This window comes from Trichoderma harzianum (assembly GCF_003025095.1).
Source record: "Trichoderma harzianum CBS 226.95 unplaced genomic scaffold M431scaffold_8, whole genome shotgun sequence".
Classification (NCBI taxonomy): Eukaryota; Fungi; Ascomycota; class Sordariomycetes; order Hypocreales; family Hypocreaceae; genus Trichoderma; species Trichoderma harzianum.
The window spans coordinates 58,732-78,620 of NW_020209256.1; the positions used below are offsets into that span (position 1 = coordinate 58,732).

At 47.0% G+C, this 19,889-nt stretch overlaps 9 protein-coding genes across 9 annotated transcripts; 5 read left to right on the forward strand and 4 right to left on the reverse strand.

Moving 5' to 3' along the window:
• Positions 1-693: 693 nt before the first annotated feature.
• Positions 694-1,381, reverse strand: M431DRAFT_496347 (hypothetical protein; the record flags this gene model as incomplete). Its single annotated transcript, XM_024917486.1, has 3 exons — positions 694-892; positions 952-1,137; positions 1,212-1,381. The coding sequence occupies 3 exons, from the start codon at positions 1,379-1,381 to the stop codon at positions 694-696; spliced, it is 555 nt and encodes a 184-aa protein (XP_024772685.1).
• A 2,375-nt stretch (positions 1,382-3,756) lies between these two features.
• On the forward strand, positions 3,757-4,849 carry M431DRAFT_88627 (hypothetical protein; the record flags this gene model as incomplete). The annotated part of the gene is made up of 2 exons (XM_024923931.1): positions 3,757-4,673; positions 4,729-4,849. 2 exons carry the CDS (start codon positions 3,757-3,759, stop codon positions 4,847-4,849), a joined length of 1,038 nt encoding a protein of 345 aa, XP_024772686.1.
• Positions 4,850-5,120: 271 nt separating this feature from the next.
• Positions 5,121-7,104, reverse strand: M431DRAFT_89028 (hypothetical protein; the record flags this gene model as incomplete). Its single annotated transcript, XM_024923974.1, has 6 exons — positions 5,121-5,768; positions 5,831-6,085; positions 6,155-6,441; positions 6,512-6,586; positions 6,650-6,886; positions 7,038-7,104. The coding sequence occupies 6 exons, from the start codon at positions 7,102-7,104 to the stop codon at positions 5,121-5,123; spliced, it is 1,569 nt and encodes a 522-aa protein (XP_024772687.1).
• A 1,199-nt stretch (positions 7,105-8,303) lies between these two features.
• On the forward strand, positions 8,304-9,189 carry M431DRAFT_555975 (hypothetical protein). Its single transcript, XM_024921432.1, has 2 exons — positions 8,304-8,608; positions 8,657-9,189. Exons 1-2 carry the CDS (start codon positions 8,432-8,434, stop codon positions 9,161-9,163), a joined length of 684 nt encoding a protein of 227 aa, XP_024772688.1. The 5' UTR covers positions 8,304-8,431; the 3' UTR covers positions 9,164-9,189.
• A 1,377-nt stretch (positions 9,190-10,566) lies between these two features.
• M431DRAFT_531912 (hypothetical protein) lies at positions 10,567-11,286 on the forward strand (the record flags this gene model as incomplete). Its single annotated transcript, XM_024920842.1, has 1 exon — positions 10,567-11,286. The coding sequence occupies exon 1, from the start codon at positions 10,654-10,656 to the stop codon at positions 11,284-11,286; it is 633 nt and encodes a 210-aa protein (XP_024772689.1). The 5' UTR covers positions 10,567-10,653.
• A 396-nt stretch (positions 11,287-11,682) lies between these two features.
• M431DRAFT_521261 (hypothetical protein) lies at positions 11,683-12,926 on the reverse strand (the record flags this gene model as incomplete). Its single annotated transcript, XM_024920458.1, has 3 exons — positions 11,683-12,249; positions 12,289-12,649; positions 12,767-12,926. The coding sequence occupies 3 exons, from the start codon at positions 12,924-12,926 to the stop codon at positions 11,703-11,705; spliced, it is 1,068 nt and encodes a 355-aa protein (XP_024772690.1). The 3' UTR covers positions 11,683-11,702.
• A 775-nt stretch (positions 12,927-13,701) lies between these two features.
• On the forward strand, positions 13,702-14,670 carry M431DRAFT_6617 (hypothetical protein; the record flags this gene model as incomplete). The annotated part of the gene is made up of 1 exon (XM_024921701.1): positions 13,702-14,670. One exon carries the CDS (start codon positions 13,702-13,704, stop codon positions 14,668-14,670), a length of 969 nt encoding a protein of 322 aa, XP_024772691.1.
• A 1,202-nt stretch (positions 14,671-15,872) lies between these two features.
• M431DRAFT_531915 (multicopper oxidase) lies at positions 15,873-17,734 on the forward strand (the record flags this gene model as incomplete). The annotated part of the gene is made up of 3 exons (XM_024920843.1): positions 15,873-16,061; positions 16,110-16,593; positions 16,651-17,734. The coding sequence occupies exons 1-3, from the start codon at positions 15,947-15,949 to the stop codon at positions 17,732-17,734; spliced, it is 1,683 nt and encodes a 560-aa protein (XP_024772692.1). The 5' UTR covers positions 15,873-15,946.
• Positions 17,735-18,163: 429 nt separating this feature from the next.
• M431DRAFT_88948 (hypothetical protein) lies at positions 18,164-19,238 on the reverse strand (the record flags this gene model as incomplete). The annotated part of the gene is made up of 3 exons (XM_024923963.1): positions 18,164-18,297; positions 18,353-19,109; positions 19,173-19,238. The coding sequence occupies 3 exons, from the start codon at positions 19,236-19,238 to the stop codon at positions 18,164-18,166; spliced, it is 957 nt and encodes a 318-aa protein (XP_024772693.1).
• Positions 19,239-19,889: the final 651 nt, after the last annotated feature.

Genomic DNA, 19,889 nt, shown 5'->3' on the forward strand with positions numbered 1-19,889 from the left:
GTCTAGGTCAGCCTACAATAAGCAATGTACAATACAGACTGAATCTTAATTGAAACATCACCTAGGAGCAGCACACGCCACATCAATCCCTGCGCGTCATGATTGCAGAGCAAAAAGAAAAGCCAATCAAAGCCTTACAATGTGGATTTATAGCTTTTACCTCGCTGAGTAAATTATCACTATCCTCTCCAACAACCCACTCCTGTAATTACAGCATCCTATTATACGCTGCCACCGAGCTAGTGATCGCAGAGTTACCAAGCCCCCATCAAGAATCACATCGTAGGCTTTGGCCTTGCGGCGTGCAAAGAACGATGGTACCGAAATAACGCTAAATACATTCCTTTCCGGGCATTTCTTAGCTTGTCGCCATACAGCTTCCCCCAAGCAAGCTTCTCGCTTCTTGTCCACCTTCTTCCTAGTAAAAATACAAATCTTTAGCGAATTTACTCTTGTTACTCATTTCGTAGAGTACTAAGACAATGGTAATATGTCTGCCAGAATGGCGGATGACTTCCAAGAAGTGGTAAAGGTAACAGTACTATAGCGCTGTATCTGTACATGGCAGCCATAATAGCTGACTCATTGACAGGTTTTGCCTATCATCATTGCGGCAAAATAATAATGGGCGCGGAATATGTTGTATTGAATATATACATTGTGGGTATCAAATACGTTATTGTTTGATATTTCTCATCGGGTATGTGTTCTTTCCGGAATCTGTAACGGTATCGAGGATTTCTCCGACGAAGACATGAAGCACGCCTTACAAAGCGGACAAGTATTATGCCTCTTCAAAAACCATTTTGCCAAACAAAGAGAGTGGAAAATGTGCGCGCATGATAGCAGGCGAATCGTATCGTCTTCTTGTAGGGTCTCTAAACATATTGCACTACCACTCGTTAGTGACTTGCATTGTCATTTGGAACGCAGATGGTAAAGGCAGCTTACCATACGACATGAGTAGTGCTTTGTTTAACGGAACCGGTCGCTTCCTCGCTCTTCTCTTTCCAGCTCTTGAAGGATTGAGTTGGAGCCTTTTGATTCAGTTTCTCGATTTTGCCGGCATTCTGGGCACTTTCTGGGTCATCAAACCCGTTGGCCGGCTTTTTACGATCAAGCACCTTTGTGTATTGACTGTTACAGCCATCAGCTACTTGCATTTTTCAGGCATGATCAAAGCATGAAATTGGGGGACTTTTAAAACGTACGCAAGGATAAGGAGTACCAAAACAATCGCCACGACAATGACGGTCATAACAATGATGGGGACGTAGTCATGACTGGTACCTCCTGTTGACGTGTCGCTCGTAGAATTTCTCCTAGCTATATGGGATAAACCCGTTATTCTCGAACGAATTAAAGTGTCGTCGTAGTCCATGTTTGTGTATTCGTCGAACTTGTCTCGCAAAGGATTTAATGCTCTATCCGGACGCCAATACTACCGCAATTGCGAAGGGCAACCCCAGGCGGGAGCATGAGCTTTAATATCACGAGAAACCTTAACCATCGCCACGTTATGAGGGGAAATGGTTCGTTAAACCCCCATACATCACGTACCAGAAGACTGGTTCGTAACTGCTGAGGCGCCGCCACGAATCCTGACGGTGGCGCTGACCCAGGCTCTCGTAGACCCTTAGAATAAAGGCAATTGCTGGACAATTGCACATTTCGGTTTCTCCGCATATGTCCTCATGGTGACCAGGAAAGCTTCATTTCATTAAGAGTGCCTCTAGCGCAGATACCAATAGCAGAGGCGTAAGGTAGCTATTGGAGAGGAATTCATTCTTATAATGTGCAGCATAACAGCCTGTCAGCTCTCGCGATGTGACGTCGGCAGTTCATGCTGTTGGTTAAATGTGGCTTCAGCTGCTGCCATTAAGATCCACTGATTGGATGCCATCTCAACGTGGCGAATATGGGCTGTGGCTGATGAGCTGATAAGCTGGGGTTAGAGTTTGACGGCTGAGTTGGGCTGAACAAGCAGTAGCTCATATGGGATTTGCACATGCAAGGTCTGGACATCTTGACAAGCTCTTAACTAGTGACACATGAGCTACCTACACGAGGGGTGCCAGATCAGAGCCGTCAAAAAAGGATTGGCAACTGCATGTCGATCGATATCTAAGCTTTCCTGAATCAGATGTGTGCGAACTACATAAATACACTTCACGAGATCGTGTAATTTGCTCCATTGTTTACATGGCCAGATTAAAACAAGGCGTTCTTACAGGTATTGACAATGTTGTTTCGTTGGATATCGTGGGGAGAACGCCTGCTTGATGTACATCGCGAGTGTACTGACACAGTCTGACAGAGATGGGGTAAAAGAAAGAAAAGAAGAAGAAATGGGAGTACGCGCGGAATAGTCGGTTACCCATAGCACGACGAGATCAACGGAATCCTCGGTGCTATCAGCAGCGAGAATAAAAGTGAGGTAGTAATAAGAATAATTGCTTTTGTAGAAGATTACGATGTGAAAAAGTATAGGCGCAACACACTCCATGTAAGACGCCTAGTCTGCCGAGCGCGCCGTACATTTTGCCATTTCCACAACTCTAGTCGTATGTAGGTCGTAAGCATCTTAATTATAAACTACCGAGGCCGTCAATCACTTTCGCAAATTCTCAAGATGCCGGATATCGCCCAGATTCCATGTATTACAGCATCAGACTCGTTTTATTACGGCAACATGACCAAGCGCCGTTCGGCCTTTGCCGGACCTCCGAAATCCAGGCTTCCGCTCATGCAGCCTGCTAACCCCTGCGTCCTGCGGAGTTTATTCCGGAAGGCCTTCCTAAAACGATCTACACAGTTCTGCATTAAGCAAATAATTTCATCATAACAACAATGCTTTGGCTGCCTTTTATCTCTCTATTTTTAATTTTTTTATTTCGGATGGGGTCGGATCAATTAGAAGGTAACAGAGAGTCCGCGCGTAGTTTTTTGTAGACAGAGACTCAGGCAGAAACTGGATCCGAGTCAAGTGTTTAGAGAAGTTGTGTGAGATGCAAGAAAACCGCATTTTTTAGCTGGACTATGAGATGGATCCGGTACTGTTAAGTATTGTCCTACCGTGAAATCTACAAACGCATATCTTCATACGGCCAAGATGTTGTATTTACAAGCCGACATAACAGAGCACCTCGCGTCTATGATGCTTGGGCATTTACTCTTAACGCCGTCTGCAGTGCAGCGGCATTCCCTTTGCCCCACATGCCGACTTCTCGCGGATGCATTGATGCCGGTTGCTTATAGATAGCTTCTCCTTTTACGCTTACTGTACAACGAGTCGCTAGCCACTAATCCATAACGCCGGGCGATCTATCGAATGAGATCAGATGTTCTACTGCTATCTCGATGCTCATTCGTGCGTTAGCGGGAGCCAATCGCGCCAAGCTCATGTAAATTCGCGGTTGGCCGGCACTAAGAAGGTGGCTAAATCCGTTGCCTATATCGATCCCATCTTGACCAGCAGCATGGCTTTATCTAAGCGTTTCCTGCAGGATTCGACATTGTGCGACCCGGTAAGTCCAGCCTTGACTATCGGAGAAAAGACGTAGAAAAGCGCGAGACGGCGTCCGCGGCTAGAAAGCAGAAGACAAGTAGCTTTTGAATTAAATCATTACTCAGTGGGCGAAGTAAATTATAGACAGCGCAAATCTATTTAAATTCAAAGTATTCTCTCGCCGCTATAGCCATGATTGACCATCATTCACCTGAACTCATAGTCATTACACAAATATTCCCATTTCAATGGCCCCAAAATTCGACATCACCCCCCAACAGCGAGCATCGCAGCTTGCATTCATTCAACGCCAGCTCTTCAGGGCACCTCCCGCATGGACTCAAAAGGACGTAGATCTAAGCGGAAAGACTGCCATTGTCACAGGTTCCAATACGGGCCTGGGATTTGAGTGCAGTCGTCAACTTTTGGATCTTGGCCTCGAGAGGCTCATTCTTGCTGTTCGCAATGAAGCAAGTGGCGAAGAGGCGAAGAGATCATTGTTATCAGACCTGAAACCCGGCAGAACTGCTGTCATAGAAGTATGGAAGCTTGATCTTTCTAGCTATGACTCCATCATGGCGTTTGCAGAGCGCACCAAAACACTTGAGCGTCTTGATATCGCCATCCACAATGCAGGTCTTATAAAGAGCGGCTTTCAGAAAAACAAGTCCACAGGCCATGAAGAGACTATCCAAGTCAATTATCTTGCTACAGCTCTCTTCACCTTACTGCTACTCCCTGTATTAAAGGAGAAGAGCGTCTCTGGACAGCCTGGACACCTTGTCATCGTTTCGTCCGATACAGCTGCTTGGGCGGCGTTCAAGGAGAGGAACTCGGAACCGCTGCTGGCTAGTTTTGACAAACCCGAATCCTTCGATAACCAAGATCGATACGCCACGTCTAAATTGCTAGGCCAGATGTTTTTAACAGAGCTGGTAAAGCGAGTGCCGTCATCTGTCGCCATAATAAACGCCCCCAACCCTGGCCTATGCAAGTCGAGTCTTGCTCGCGAAATGAACAGCCCATTTCAAAAAGTCTTTATGGCAGTATTTTATTTTCTTCTTGGGCGTACCTTATCGGTTGGAGCACGCGCCTTTACGGATGCAGCTGTCAAACAAGGAGCGGAATCGCATGGGCAGTATCTTGAAGATGGAAAAGTCCAGCCGTAAGTGCCTTCATTCAACAGTTAGATCGAATTTTGCTAATATTCTTTATGTCAGAATGCCACCACTTTTGTATGAGCCCGAAGGTGAAAAGATTGCGGAGAGGCTTTGGCGAGAAACCTTGGATGAGCTTGCTTTTGCAAATGTTGCCAAGATTGTCGACTCTTTAAGTAGGTAGCGAGGTACCAGTAAATGGAAGGTAGTGGTGTTGTTACACATTTCTGGTGTGGAAAAGGATATTTGATATTTTGCGATGATAGTATTGTTGAAGTGGGTTATCGACAGAGTGGAGTTCATGGGTGTTGAACATGTTTATTTAAATAATTTATGTCTTTTTATTTACGCAGTGTACATTTATTATGTCGAGCCCAATTCTATATGCAATATCCAGCGCTGTCGCAAATGATCCAAAAGCAATTTAAATGCAGAAAAAATTCTTTCGCAGTACACTAGATAGATAAGAACGGCACACCGTTCGCACCAGTAATAGCGTTAATAACGAAAGGCGAGGTGAAGGTCGGCGGCATGCTGCTGGCGCTAATCACGGCATTCAAGAGGAAAAGTGCATCTGCTTGCTCGGGTCCCTGCAAGTCCTGCTGAGCCCAAAGTTTCTTGATCATTTCCTCCGTCGACCCCAGGTTGTTCATTGGCCTTGCTTCCATGGTTCGGTGGATTGTGGTTAGAATCAGTAGGCGTTGCTCATCAGTCTCTGCTTGAATAGAGAGAATGAAGAGCGGAAATGGCCTGTCGTACAATCGGATCTTCTCCAGAAGAACGAACGCCTTGGCAGCAGCATTTTGGGATGTTGTCGAAGACATGAAGGCACCTTTGACTACCCGGTCGACATAGATGATCAAAGCAAACTGGAACAGTCTATCGTTCATGCTTTCTGAAACCTTGCTGATGGTAATGTCATCCGCTCCCACGTCAAAACAGTCGCGTAAGTCGTCAATCTGTTTGAGTCGCAGCTCAAGCTCGTTAATTGCCCGTAGGCGTTTGAGGGACAGGTAATTCGGATCATCTCGATTTTTGACGAGGTCCATTGCTTCGCTCAAGAAGTCTAGTACTTCGGGAGAGCAGCCAAGCATGTTATGCATCTGAAGTTTGAAGATGTCAGCAACAGCGTAGTATGGAGTCATGAACAGTCGAAGACTCTTACGGTTATTAAATCTATGTCGTTTGCTGAATCAGAAACAAGAATATCTGACTTGGCCATTATTTCCATCTGCGGAGTGCGCTGTTGCCAATGCTTTATACTAAACTTATATAGCACTTTGTGGTAGCGGACCCAGTTGAGGAGGATTGCGCAATCTCCTGCATATCTGCGATGGATATTGAAACCAGAGTTGACGATCTTCATGCAGCCTTCGAAGTATACAGACCAATCATTGGTCTTGCCACTCTGGCTCAGAACCTAAGACACAACCCACAAGGTTAGAATCTGTATAAAGATTTGTAGGACAACAATCTTATCATGCCTTACCTCGTACAACGTCAAAAGCAAGCTGGTGGCAATAGCCTGTGGTCGTGATTTATTATCGAGACCTTGTGTGAGGGCACCTTTAAGATACGAGATTGCAAGAATCTTGTATCTCAGAGCCTCATTGGACTTGTGTAGCGACAATAGCGAAATCGCATTCATAGAGTGGCGGAGAGAAAGAGATGGCACGGTGTTATCACCAAGCGACATCCGGTACAAGAGTCCGCATACATCGTCATGAAACTGGCCTGATGTAACAAGGCGGATAGCCGTTGGCAACTGAGGCCCATCTGTAATGTCTCAGTACATCGAAGAACAATTCCGAGAGTTACGTCTCAAAACAGGCGAAGTCTGACTTACAAAAGCCAAGTTTTGATGACCATATGGATTGACTAGGTGATATCGATGGCGGTGTCCAGGCTCCCATGTGCTGCACTATAACTCAAGATCAGACAAGGGGTTGAAAGAGCAGGATGGAAACCCGCCGAATTCACTTACAGTGCGCTCCCGTATCAACGTGCTCGCGATACAGGCTTACATCCCAGCTAGATGTATTTAAGAACACGACGGGATTGGCTCGATATCTGCCCCGGCTCTGGACGTTGGCCATGGCCGCTCGGCGTTTGTCGCCTTTCCGTGGCCAGGATAGATTCTCACTGTAACCTGAGCATGTCTTGCCGCGCATCTTGCAGGCCGTGCACTCGGGCAGTGCCTTATCGCATGCGATCTTCAGTACTAAGGAGGGTTAAGTTAGTCTAAGCTCATCCAACATAGCATCATGCCTCTCGCGTCGTCGTTGTCGCCGCCAGAGTCCAGGAGATTTGTGTCAAAACCCCCCATCACGTAAAATGGCCGACGCTAGAGATGAAATGAAAATCTCACGTACTCCGACAGCTGGTACAGGACTTTTTCGCCTGCGTGGTGTGGCCAGTGGTGGTGCATAGTGTAGCCATCTTGATTCGCTGTACTTTTTGCGCTGGACAAGTTCGAAAGCTATCTCGATAGAATACAGGAAGGCTGATGGATCGATGGACTTTTTGATGACAGCTCACACGTCTGAGTCTCGTGTTTGAATGTCCGATTGATTAGAAGGCTAAGCCCGGAGTGGAGTTCCCGAGCCAAAATCTTCAAGCCACCGTCAAAGTTGCTGCACAAGTTTATGTCAAGAAACTGACACTGTACACAGCGCGATGTCATGTGACTCGTAGCGCTCTTGAGCCATTGTTTACCTTAGTCATAAGCCAGAAGATGGTCGCAACGCTCTCTCTGTATCTGATATGCTTTCGTGATTCTGAACTCTTGGAAAACATCAAGGTTGGCGAACCCTTACACTTTTGAAATAAACCTTTTCGATTTCGTATTCATAATTCACTGAATTATCGAAATTTCCCTTGCTACGGGATACCATATGTATCAGCTCAGACCTTGACATGTATATCTAGTAAGAGAGGACAGCGCACTTATCAGATCTATCTATTAGATGGGCATTATTATCTACTGAGACGTATGTATACCACCTCTCCGCAGGATAAGAACGAAAAATATTTATAATCCGAATTACATTCTCCATGAAGATATATTCTGGTCCAAAAAAAGACTACACTGGAGAATCTTGAGTTAGTATTTATGTTACTACAATGATTGCCGGGTAGCGTTAGACCCTCAACACGACGGTTTGCTTATCTGCAGAGGAGCCATGTCATATCCCGCAATTCAAAAGCGAGAAGCTTTATATATTTCTGCAAAAACCATCTTCGTAAATTGAGTTAGAGTTATGCATTCGTTTGAGGCAAGTTTTATTGCTCTCATACTTTTACGGACCTCATGTTCTATCGTCGCTTCTCGACCCATGGGTTGATGCACTTCAACGGAAACTTCTAATAATTCCCGGTTTATACCCCAAGCCCTGGCCAGGATTTCTACCACTCTCTTGAAAGCCGCATCTTGCCATTGCTTTCCGTGTCTAACCAATTCCAATGTGACCGTTGTAGCCTGGCAGCCATTAAAAGACCTCTGTCCCGTCATTCTTACTCTTCGTGATGAAGCAATGGGATCCATAGCTACCACTAGAATGTCAATCAGATATATTTTTGTATATTACGAGCTGCCGGCATACATCGCGCTCAGTTCACCACGTGCGCGTGCTTGGAGCGACAAAATGATGAATTGGAACTCTTTTTAACTGCATATCCGTTTTAAGAATTTACTGGTGATCGTAGATATGGCATAGCTGCTCACCCTTCTAAAAATGCATTTTAATTCTTGGAAACTGAATGTTTAATGCGAGAGCTGGAAGAGTTAGACAATGTGCGAGTGCGCCCAGCAACACAGGTTCATGCCTTCGGTCGTTGTATCTTTACTGCGGATCAGATTCACTTGCACCTTCTATTGTGTGGTTATTGGACGGTCTTTGTGAAGTTGTTTTCTGGATTCCTCTCGAGTAAGGACTTTTGGAAAGTATGCTGATTTGTGTGGCACGTTGTTGTTCGTGCAATAGCGATTCAGCAGCTCTTGAAACTGTTGATGATATCGATATCGAAACCAGCAAGGGCGCCCTCGCTTCGCCGAGTGGAAGAGAACCTACTGTATACCTATGCTTGTCAAATATCTACTAAGAGCAATTTCTTCATTGCCATCAGGTGTTGTCTTTTGGTAAGAAATCTGGATGGTTCAACCATGGCATGGGCACAACGGCAACATCCTGCAAGAGAAATAATTAGCCAACATGATTCAACCAAAGATCCACCCTCGCTTCCTTGGTGTAGAGCTTCGCTTATCGCGCTACTAATTGGAAGAAAGCAGTTTCTCTTTTCTGAAGCATACTTCGGCGAAGGGAACGATTATAGTAGTTTCTTCCGTTATAACCTGGCTTGGACTGCTGCAGTTACTACATGTATGGTATTGATATTAACCGCAATGCAAGTTTGTGTCGCGATAAACGGCTCCAAAACAGCCCTGTCTTTCTACAGGCATAATATGTCTTCACAATGCTGGCATTTTTGGGGCCTGTAGACACAGTTAGTCTGGAATCTCTGCGCCGTAATCTGGCTTACCAAAAACTGACGGTTGATTTTTAAGCAAGAGAAGAACCAACCATAATGCCGTATTAGCCTAGATATTTTGATAGCAATTTATATAATGCAGCGTTGGCGAGCAGTTGGTATCCGGCTCTCGCAATATTTCGGAAATCGACCCACCAGATATCTCGTCATTGTGAAGAAGCTAGTCGCATATGTTCATCTGCCACTGCCATGTCGACGCAAAAATCTCCGGGAAACGGGAAAGCGTTCCGGAGTCCTGAGTTCCATGGTAGCACATCTCCGGGAAAGGGTTCCGTAGCTCTGAGTTCCATAGTAGCAAGTTGCAGCCTGGATGCTGGGTATATGAGACTAAAACTTCACTCATATCCAGTCATACTTCGCTTCTCGTCTTGGCATTGCACAAACAGGTTTGAGGATGCTGGAAAGTATTTAGGCAATTCAGTTTATGTACAGAAGAGGGCGTACTCGTATGTATTTAGCTTCCACCGAAAAATATCATCGCGTCATGGGCGCCTCTTGGGTATCGATTCGTATTCTAGACACGAGGCTGTACGATACTCGTCATTGTACAGGCTTATAAAAACATTCAAGGAAAGAGTCTGCGACTTAACATTTGGTAGTTATCTCCGAGAGTGGAACGATTATATTAATCTCCTGGTAACGTTTGAGCCGCTGTATTACCGCTAATATTTCCCCGCGCCTGTGCCTTATCAGATCATCACCGGTTTAGTATATCTGAAAATGGGAATCAGGTTAACCACAATGAAATACCTTCCACTTTCGGCGCAACTGCCATAACGTTACAGGGAAAGTTGCATGATTCGCATATATTTACATACATATAATATACAGTTTTGTCTAGCTACAAGTGGAAGCTGCTCAACAATTTTGCAAGCGAGCTTTAAGAGGCGACAAATTTAGAAGATTCCACAGGATGGCGATGTGCGAGATTATCACAGCTCGAGTATGTGAATCAAATGTGTGCGCCGTCAAGTCACCTCATGTATTCAACATTTGTAAATGATTTGAGATTTACTCTGCAGTACACAAGCCAGTTGCTCTTCTGGGCGAGCTGCCCTTCTGCTTCAATTTGCACTTGATATGTCTACCTTATCAACACCATCTATAATTGAGGTTGCATCAGCATTAGTTGATGCGCAAAGCATCACCGATTGGGAATTGCTGTATTCTCCGCATGCAGAACACCCTGGCCCGCGTGAATATACCGATGCAGGTTTTAGCTCGTTAATCGCGCCCAACTCGACTACGTCTCTACCCGACGGTAGTGGTACAATGTATCTATCACCAAACTTCATGCGCCTTCTAAGTCGTTCCGTGAGTTGACTAGAAGTATAAGAAGCTCAAGAAGCCAACCTCATTCATACCATTTCTCCCTAGAGCTCCAAACAAATACTATTCTAGCTCCTCATTTAACACGAAAAAGAGTAACCCAATTCCATCATGTCTTATAAGTTGATGGCAACTGCCTTGGCTTTGGCCGCTGGAGTCTCTCAAGTTACCGGACAGCTCTGTGCCCAGAACGTTGTGACCACGACCGCGGGTCTCACATTCTACCTCTATGACGACTCTATCCCCTCAAACAACTTCAGGCCTCTTCAACTTAGGCCCAGCAAGGATGGCCAATTCAGCTATGTCGCTCTGGACAACAGCTCTCCCCCGCTGCTTGCCAACCTCGACAATGGCGTTCTTGTCAGTGAAGGCCAGAACTCTGATGGTACCATCTTCGACTTTGGCCCCAAGGGTTTCTTACAAAACTACACGGAAATTCCTCTTTTGCACCCTACTCTTGTGGGCCAACTCGCCTTTGCCAACACTTCGTCATTTCCTAATGCCTCGGACTCCAACTGGCTCCTAGGGCCATCAGGGGGCACCAACACGTACAACCTTTGGCACAACGAGCCCGTTAACACTCTCAACGGTATGCAGATCTGCGAGGCTGATTTCGATCTCAACGAAGACGGTACTCCATGGTACTATTTCCAATATGTCGATTGGGTCACCTACTACCCACCCGAATGCGAATTTGTCGCAATTTTGACCAACGTTAGCTCCGTTGATCAGCCAACATGTTAAGTTCACTTGGAGACACGTCAAATACGGACAAAAACCACTCAAACGAAGGACCAAGTTGGGAAGGATAAAATAGGAATGTCTGAAAAATTGATCTATAAATCTTTACATATCTGCATGGATAACGGCATTTGTATCTTATAATAAGTTAATATCGTATGATACAAAATAGAATACCATGAGATATAATATCTGCAAAGGCCGAGAGCCTTAAGAGCTAACGATTGATGGAATGCATCAGGTTAGCTAATTGTGAAAATATGCGTTGTAGATATGGCTACTTCTAGCCTATGGACACGTATAAGCATACACCCCAGCATTAGGAGCCAAACATGCAGCTCATCATTCCTATTGCTACAATATCTGCAAGAAAGCTTCATATTTCAATTTAGTAGGGGCATACAGATAGAAGTATCAATTCATCCGCCACCATACTCAAAAGGACTATTAGGTTCTGCTTCATATATGTACAACGTGCTGCTTCTCGGATCTGGAAGCCAGTAAAACCGCAGCTTTCCATTTTCCACGCTCACATCCATCGGGTTTTGTGTCATTCTCACCCCGAGCGCACTCTGAAGCATGATTGGCACTTCAGCCAAAGGCTGCATTGTTTCAGTATGAACCAACGCAATCCCACCCAGACTGTATCCGCCATCCAGCGCAGTCACCCCAGAGCAAAGCATTACGCTTGCGCCTTTGTAAAATTCACTTCGTCCCAGCCATTTACAATCCTGATAGTCGACAAAATAGCTCGGGTTGCGGGTTGTAGATTGAGGCTTTTTGGTAGAACAATTGTCTGCCACTCCATCTTTGAGAGTCCAGACAGTTGCATTTCGGCTTCCCCAGTTGAGTGTCGTGAGTCTGCCCTTGGTGGTATCGTGGACGATGCCACCCAGATGATCGGTGTACCGTAACACGATCTGTGGCTTCAAGGTATAAGGGTCCGCCTTATAAACATATGCTGTGCTGTTTGGCCGATACTGCGCAATCGTCCCCCGAATCTACCGTCCGTCGTAGTCAATCCCGCCGTTGTGGTACTCTTCTTCTCCCTCTCTTGTGATTGTCGCGTCGGCAATCCGTTCTCCCTTGCCATTATACGTCATCAGGTGGGCAAAACCTTTTCCTGGCGTCCGATCGGTGCCATTGATGGGATGAGGATACTTTTGCGTATGCTCCGTGTACTCTCCACAGCTGACCACATAACGATCTGGACCCAAGCGGACCAGACCTTCGGGTTCAAAGGTGTCGCCCTGGAAGCTAATGTTTGCGATACTCTTCCAGATAGTCGTCCTTCCGAGGTGTTGAAATAGTTTAATAATTGTTTCTCCATCAGAGGCCGCGTGTGAGGGAGGAAGTGGAGACGGTGCTAAAGGTGAGTCGCTATGGAGGGTGATGTTCAGAGGGACTGTTGGAAAAGGCGCGCATGTCGCCGTTTCTTTGGATATTTTCTTTCCAATAGCTTCTTCAAAATGAAACCAAAAACCCAAATAAGGAAAAATAATGGCGAAGATAAAGATGAATGTAGCGACCAAGGTGAAAATTGAGATATTCACCCTCGAAGGCTTATGCATGGAGTTGGCCGATCGGATCGGGCCCGCGCTGACTTGGTGTTGAGAATTGGAGCTGTCATTATTACGAGGCATGGGCTACTGATTTCCATGTAAAGCAGGGCGATGACAGCAGGGAGGATGCAATCATGCATAAGTGTATACGAAGATGCGTGCTAGAGACTCAGGCTGAATAGCTTGGGCGAGTCTTTGGAGAGAGCCGTCATCACGTGGCGTCATATCAGTTTCGTGCGGCTCTGTTTGCCTGTGTTTTTCCCATTTTAACTTGAACATGCAACTATTAACATTAATACAAAACTATAATCTCACGCGCTTCTGCGGCTGCAGTATGCAGACATAGAAGTAGCTACGGTGACGTCTGTACAAATCCTTCAATTCCTGCGTTATGGTGAATATGGCAGTGATTGGTGTACTGGATTAGAACTACAGAGCATTTCCTGCTGCAGTTAGGCACCTATCATCTACTCAACACAGCTTCTAAGACAATGGCGAACTCGCCGCTCCATCATTGAAAGCGACGTCCAATCACAGGCATGAAGCTCCCATGTCAATTGCGGCTGCAATCTTGCGGCAGTGCAGCTCGCGTTTCTTCTCCAGCTCTTGTCAAATGCGCCTTATTCATTTTGCTGCCTTACGTAAAGTCGACGCGTTCTCATCGCAGCCGCCACAAGCCAACCAGGCAGCTTCATTTCTCGAAACCCGGCTGCCTAGCCTGGGCTTTAGCTGCCTTATCTCTCAGCATAGACGGGTTGAGCTGAGATGAAGAAAGATACTACATAAAGCTACAGCTTTGTATGAAGAAAATCTGCTCATCTATCTAATTCCTCATTCAAATGAAGACACAATAGCCATGGCACAAGACACATCGTTTAACCTCCCTGGTCTTCCTTTTGAGATCCGCGCTCTCATTTGGGAGGCCACTCTACCCCCTGCGCGAATCTTTCACGTCAAAGACACGACAATGACCAGTCGGCATAGGATCTTCACCTTCCACCGGAAACATCCCCCGCCAATTGCACTCCACATATGCGCCGAGTCCCGGGCCGCCGCTCTCCGGAATGGAGGTTTCTTTCTGGCTCCAGAGCCCGGCACGGGGCCTTGGTTCAACCCGAAGCGAGATATTTTGTACTTTGATCGCAATCAGCGGCACATACTCCGCACCAAAGATGGCCACTCATGGATCTGCGGCTGGGAAGAGGTTTTACACGTGGGACTGGAATGGCGGGCTTGGTTCCGAGACGTTCCGAGACAGACGGCGCCTGGAGATGAAGATATTCGGCGCCATTGGCGCAACGTCGTCAGAGGTCTTTACTTTCATATGCCCGCACTGGCGGGCATTCACTATGTGCTCCCGCGCGTTCGTCACAAGGGAGGAGTGACCTGGGGTCGCGAACCTTACAAATCCGAGCAGTATGAGACACAGCTGGTGCATTTACCAAAGGGAACGGAGATTCCATGGGCCGGTGCGGGTATGGGAATTCGAAATGCGGTTCATAATGGTGCAGCCGCGGGAAATGCAGCCCCAGGAGTAATGGTCATACCTGGAGCAACGGAAGGGAGCAGGACAATGTTGACTATGACGACGTGGGGGGATATTAAAGCTGATATGGAGAGGGCATTGGAGGAGGAGTTGAAGGGAGATGAAGATGAGCAAGTGTCAGTGCTGGATTGGACCCTGGCAAATGAAGACAATGAGGAGGAGGACAACAGCAAATGCGTGTTTCCGGGTAATCGGCTGCCAGAAGTCGTGGGATGGTGGCTTCTGAGACAAGATGCACCACGCGAAGCTCACCCCAGCGTTATAGAGTTCTTTTTGTAGCGCAGAGTGGAATTATATGTGCTTCTTTGCTCATCACATGTCTGTCAAACGGCGTCTTTGACAAACCAACCAGCCCAACAGTGGCGTGATAAGAATAACTCATCGTGACCTTTCGTTTGTCATTCCTTATTCAAATATTGGTGATACAGAGTGTCTCACACTCACACTACAAATTCATGTCAAGAACAAGCTATTACTATACGCACACTAGACTATTGCCTTCCTGAATTACCGATCCGCCGGTTCGCAGCACCAACAGCAAACCATCAGCTTATTTCTTACCATGAAGCGGCGCTTACACACATCTATAGCCTGAAAAAATAAGGACTAAACAATGCCTAAGGGCAAACTTACTGCAGGCACGACATACAAAAGTGATTCTATTTTAACTCAAGAGGGCGGTAATGAAGTTTAAAATTGAGCCTAAAATTACAACAACAAACAAACGAAGGGAAGAGAGGAATCAGAATAACTGGACGTATTCAGTACCGAAATTAATTGCCGTTTGCATGGCCAATGCTTGCCGTCATCATCAAAACAATGGCAAACTCCCAACATTGAATCATCCTTCAGGCTGGATCGGCGGTCGCCGCAGCACCTCACCAGGCTGCAAAAGAGCCAAACCTTTGTTCAAATTCGACGAATGATACTATTTAAGGCATGGATAATCAGCTAAGGAGATTCTTCACTAAGAGGAGTAGCTGCAGTTTTGCTGCGCTGGCGCGCTTATGAGGTGCCAAGTTTGCTAAATCCTGCGAACGAAACGAGCTGAAAGCGGATCGCGATCCACCAGATGCAGGTGGGCTTCCACACGGTCCCAATCAAGGCTTTGCAACCAACACGCATGCTGTATCTCTGATTGTTTTGTTTCGCTGGCCCGATTCCAGGGAGGCGGGCGTGCAGGGGCCAGATGCCGCCGGATGACGCCTATCGCAGCTTCTATCCGTATACGAGTGTTGATCTGAGACATGACAAGGCTAAGTCTTCGCCGAAGAGCCGTGGATTTGGGTGGTAAGACTGAGACATGTTGGCCGAATATAATATGATATAACGTGCCCTTCCCTTGTGTTCTCGACGCCATTGTCTCCAGGGAACAGACCATCCTGATCGATCTGCTCAACTCGCAATGGCGCGGCTGTCCACGCTCTTCTTCCTTCTCCTTGCGCAGTTGCTATCAGCATGGGCGCTCCCAGCCTATGTTCCCCCCGTGCGGGTGCGTGAGTTTAACTTTACTCTGACATGGGCAAAGCACGCTCCAGATGGCTTCTCACGGCAGATGTTCTTGATCAATGGTCAATCGCCGGGCCCTACCATCGAGGTTGATCAGGATGACTGGGTCGTTGTGCGTGTCAAGAACCACTCACCTCAGAACACTACCATTCACTTTCATGGTAAGTCAAGTATGATATCTTATTGGCGAACAATGCTAACTTCCAAAGGCATTGAGATGTTTGGCACGCCGTGGGCCGATGGTGTCCCTGGACTCTCTCAGCTGTCCATTCCCCCTGGTGGTCACTTTGTCCACGAATTCGCAGCAACCCAGTATGGCAGCTTCTGGTACCACTCGCATTTCCACGGGCAGATTGAAGATGGTCTCTATGGCCCCATCATCATTCACCCTCGCTCACAAGACCCAAAGCCTTTCCATCTGATATCTTCTGATCCCGATGCTATCGCGGCTATGATTGACGCTGAACGTAACGTCAAGCCTCTTGCCATTGCAGACTTTAACCACTTCACATCTCAAGAGAAGTGGAACATTGCGCTGGCCAGTGGTGTTGAGGACTCATGCTATGATTCCATTTTGTTCAATGGCAAGGGACATGTGCAGTGTCTTCCCAGTGCCGAAGTCTCGGCCAACCTAAGCGATGATCAAAAGGCCTTTTTAAAGATGGGCAATGTAACTGCCATGACTGACAAATCGTACGTTGCATCTTCCCCAAGTGATACACCTATCAGTACTAATGCAAGTTTAAATAGATGCCTGCCTCCTGCGGCGCTCGCTGCATTGGGTAACCCGGCCCAAGCTAATCTCACTGCCATTCCGGCTGGAGCCTTTTCCGGCTGCAAGGAAACCAAAGGTGCAACTGAAGTCATCCAGGCACAACTCTCGTCGCTTCCCACTCATCAGTGGCTTGCAATAAACATCATCGGCTCTATCAACTTCATCACATCGATGGTGTCTATTGATGAGCATGACATGTGGGTGTATGCCATGGACGGATCATACATCCATCCCCAGAAGGTGCAGGCCCTTGTTCTCACCAATGGCGATCGATACAGTATCATGGTGAAGATCACCAAGGCTGGAAAGTTCAACATTCGCTGCAATGCCATCAGTATTCCACAGGTGCTTGTTGGAAGTGCCGTCTTGGAAGTACAAAGCAACTGCGGCAAGACTTATGGAAGCGAGTCGAAGCCGTTCATCAGCATTACAGGAGTGCCGTTGTCAAAGAACGTAACGTTATTCAACCAAGCCACAGCGGCGCCGTTCCCACCAGAGCCAATTGCACAGAAGGCCGACGTGACGTATAAACTCAACATGAAGCTTGACGGTGCTTCATACCTTTGGGCCTTGAACTCATCTCGTCTCATGCCCAGCACCCTCGACAGCTCTAGCGAACCACCCATCCTATTTCGGCACCCGGAACCTGTGCAGAACAATGTGACCATCTCAACCTTTAATGGTACATGGGTTGACCTTGTCCTGTTCGCAAGCACAGTACCAATGCCGCCTCACCCAATTCACAAGCACAGTAACAAAATGTTCCAGATTGGCGCCGGCGAGGGCGAATTTACTTGGGATTCTGTCGAAGAAGCAATCAAGGAGAAGCCAGAGCTTTTTAATCTCGTGAACCCACCCCGGAGAGACAGCATCGCATCGCTGCCCGCCATCACCTCCAAGACGTGGACTGTGGTGCGATACCAAGTTGTAAATCCAGGTGCGTTGCTGTTGCATTGCCACATTAGCAACCATCTTTTAGGAGGCATGTCTATTGTTATTCGAGATGGTATCGACAAATGGCCGACAGTTCCTGACAAATATTTGGATTGGAAATTTTGAACATGGAAGTAATTTGGAAGGGTTTCATAACAAAGCTAATGCAGTAAATGTAATAATCGCTTTCTAACTTGCGTTGTGTTATATTTTGGTCCATGCAGCTTGCGAAACGTGTACATGTATTGCTCGTGTTTGGCTATGGGTATGGTTTGGGAAAGCCTAATAATGAATCGCAGGGGAATAGGTAATAAACAAGAGACAGCGAGGTGAAGAGAAATGAAAAGTGTAAATAAAGAGTATCATTGATTCCAAATTTGACGTAACAACATAAACCTAATGAAGCAACATGGTCGCTAGCTCTGGCTCCCATAGCTGAATATCTCGAGAGTATAGAAAGCATCCGATCTTCGTTTATCAAACCACTCCAACTCCGAAAGTCTAAGAAAAAAGAAAAATTAAAATCCCATGGCCCACACCTTCACCTTTTTTCGACTAGATGTAAGGCTTGATCTGAGCTTCAGTCCAGTCCCAGAAGCTGGCGGCAATGCCAGTGCCTCCTTCAGACTTGGGAATGGAGCCCGCAATCATCTCCTTGGAGACGTTCCAGAACTGACCCCACGGGGCGACTGTATCTCAGTTAGCTATCTGTAGTCGTATAAAGGATTAAATGAGATTCCTTACCAAAAGAGCCTGACTTCTCAAGGGTGACTTCAGGAGAGAAGGCAGCGAAGAGGTTGGTGTAAGCACCGTAGATGGGAGGATACAGGAGGGTCTTTCGCAGGATGCAAGTCATCAATTTGCCCTGAGTACGCCAGAAGTCGGAGTCGAGGTTGCCGGGGTTCAGAGGGATGGAGACAACACCAGCAGCCTTGTAGCGAGCAGCGAACTCAGTAGCGTGCCAGTAGTTTCCGAGCTTGCTGACGCAGTACTGCTCGAAAGCACCCATCTTCTCAATCTTGGAGAGGTTCTCAACGTAGTTCTTGGGAGCAATGGCCTCGGCGGCTGAAGAGGAAACCCAGATGACGCGAACGGAGTCTCTTGGTGCTGTCTTGGCGGTCTCGACGAGGGCAGGAGTCAGAGTCTTGGTGAAGGTGAATGTTCCAAGGCAGTTGACACCCAGCTGGAGCTCATAGCCTTGGCTGGTCTTGCTGCCAGGCTCGGGGTATCCAACACCGGCATTGTTGAACAGCAAGTGGAGGTTCTTCTCGCGGCGCAGAAACTCCTCAGCTGAGGCCTTGGCGCTTGGGATATCGGAAAGATCAAGCTTCAGGTAGATAAGTTCGCCAGCAGACTTGGTGACCGTTGACTTGATGCTGTCAATGGCGGTCTTGGTCTTTTCCTCAGATCGTGCCATCATGTAGACCTTGGCATTCTTGGAGTAAAGGACCTGGGCCATAACCTTGCCCAGACCAGTGTTGGAGCCAGTGACAATGACAGTCTATCAATTTCAGCATTAGCGATAATGTAAGCGGAAGCAAACAACGAAAGATATTTTACACACCTTTCCCGTCAAATCTGGGACATCCTTGTCCGTGAATTTGGGGGCGCCCGGGAAGGACTGTTTCATAAAGCTCATAGTACCAGGCATTTTGGCGAGATTTGTTGCCTTTTTTTTATGGGGAGCTGGTTTATAGTGTTGGCTCTTGCGTCAATGGCGAATTGGAACGTAGCACTTTGCGCCTTGCGGATTGGGCTTTTACTGGGCTGTGTGGCTGTTGATGGAGAAGTTTGGGAGAATCGGACCAGAGCAAAGGACTAGCACCCAGCTCATTATATATGAATTTTTTTTCTTTTTTTTAACATCCATTCATCTTATCTATGCCGTTGGGTCGCTGTCATCATCACAAGCATTTGTGGCGCTCTTTGGGCATAGTCACGGATTCTGAGCTCCGTGCCCGAGAGGATTCCTGGCCTTTGTGGAGGTGCGGACAACGCGGGGTCCGAGAAGAGCTTAGATGCAGAGGATTCGGAGATACGGAGTGGACACGCCTGACAGGGGAATCAGCCAATCCGATCCGTCCTGCGGCAATTGACGCTGTGCTCGCAAAATATTAATCCTACCACACCATTTTCAAGATTGTCCGGCGCCAAGCATGCGGGACGATTTGACGGCATTAAGGGACCTTGGCGCCGATACCACCGCAAGTCCTTTGTGCGAAGGGAGAACCGAATACGGTACCTATACGAGTACATCTCAAGACAATCTACGGAGTAATCT

What these genes read in the sequence shown, in the direction of transcription:
- M431DRAFT_555975 (XM_024921432.1), top strand. Translation starts at nt 8,432, where the DNA reads ATGCGAGAGCTGGAAGAGTTAGACAATGTGCGAGTGCGCCCAGCAACA. An exon ending in CGAGTAAGGACTTTTGGAAA is followed by an intron (nt 8,609 to 8,656) that starts GTATGCTGATTT and finishes ATAGCGATTCAG; the next exon opens with CAGCTCTTGAAACTGTTGAT.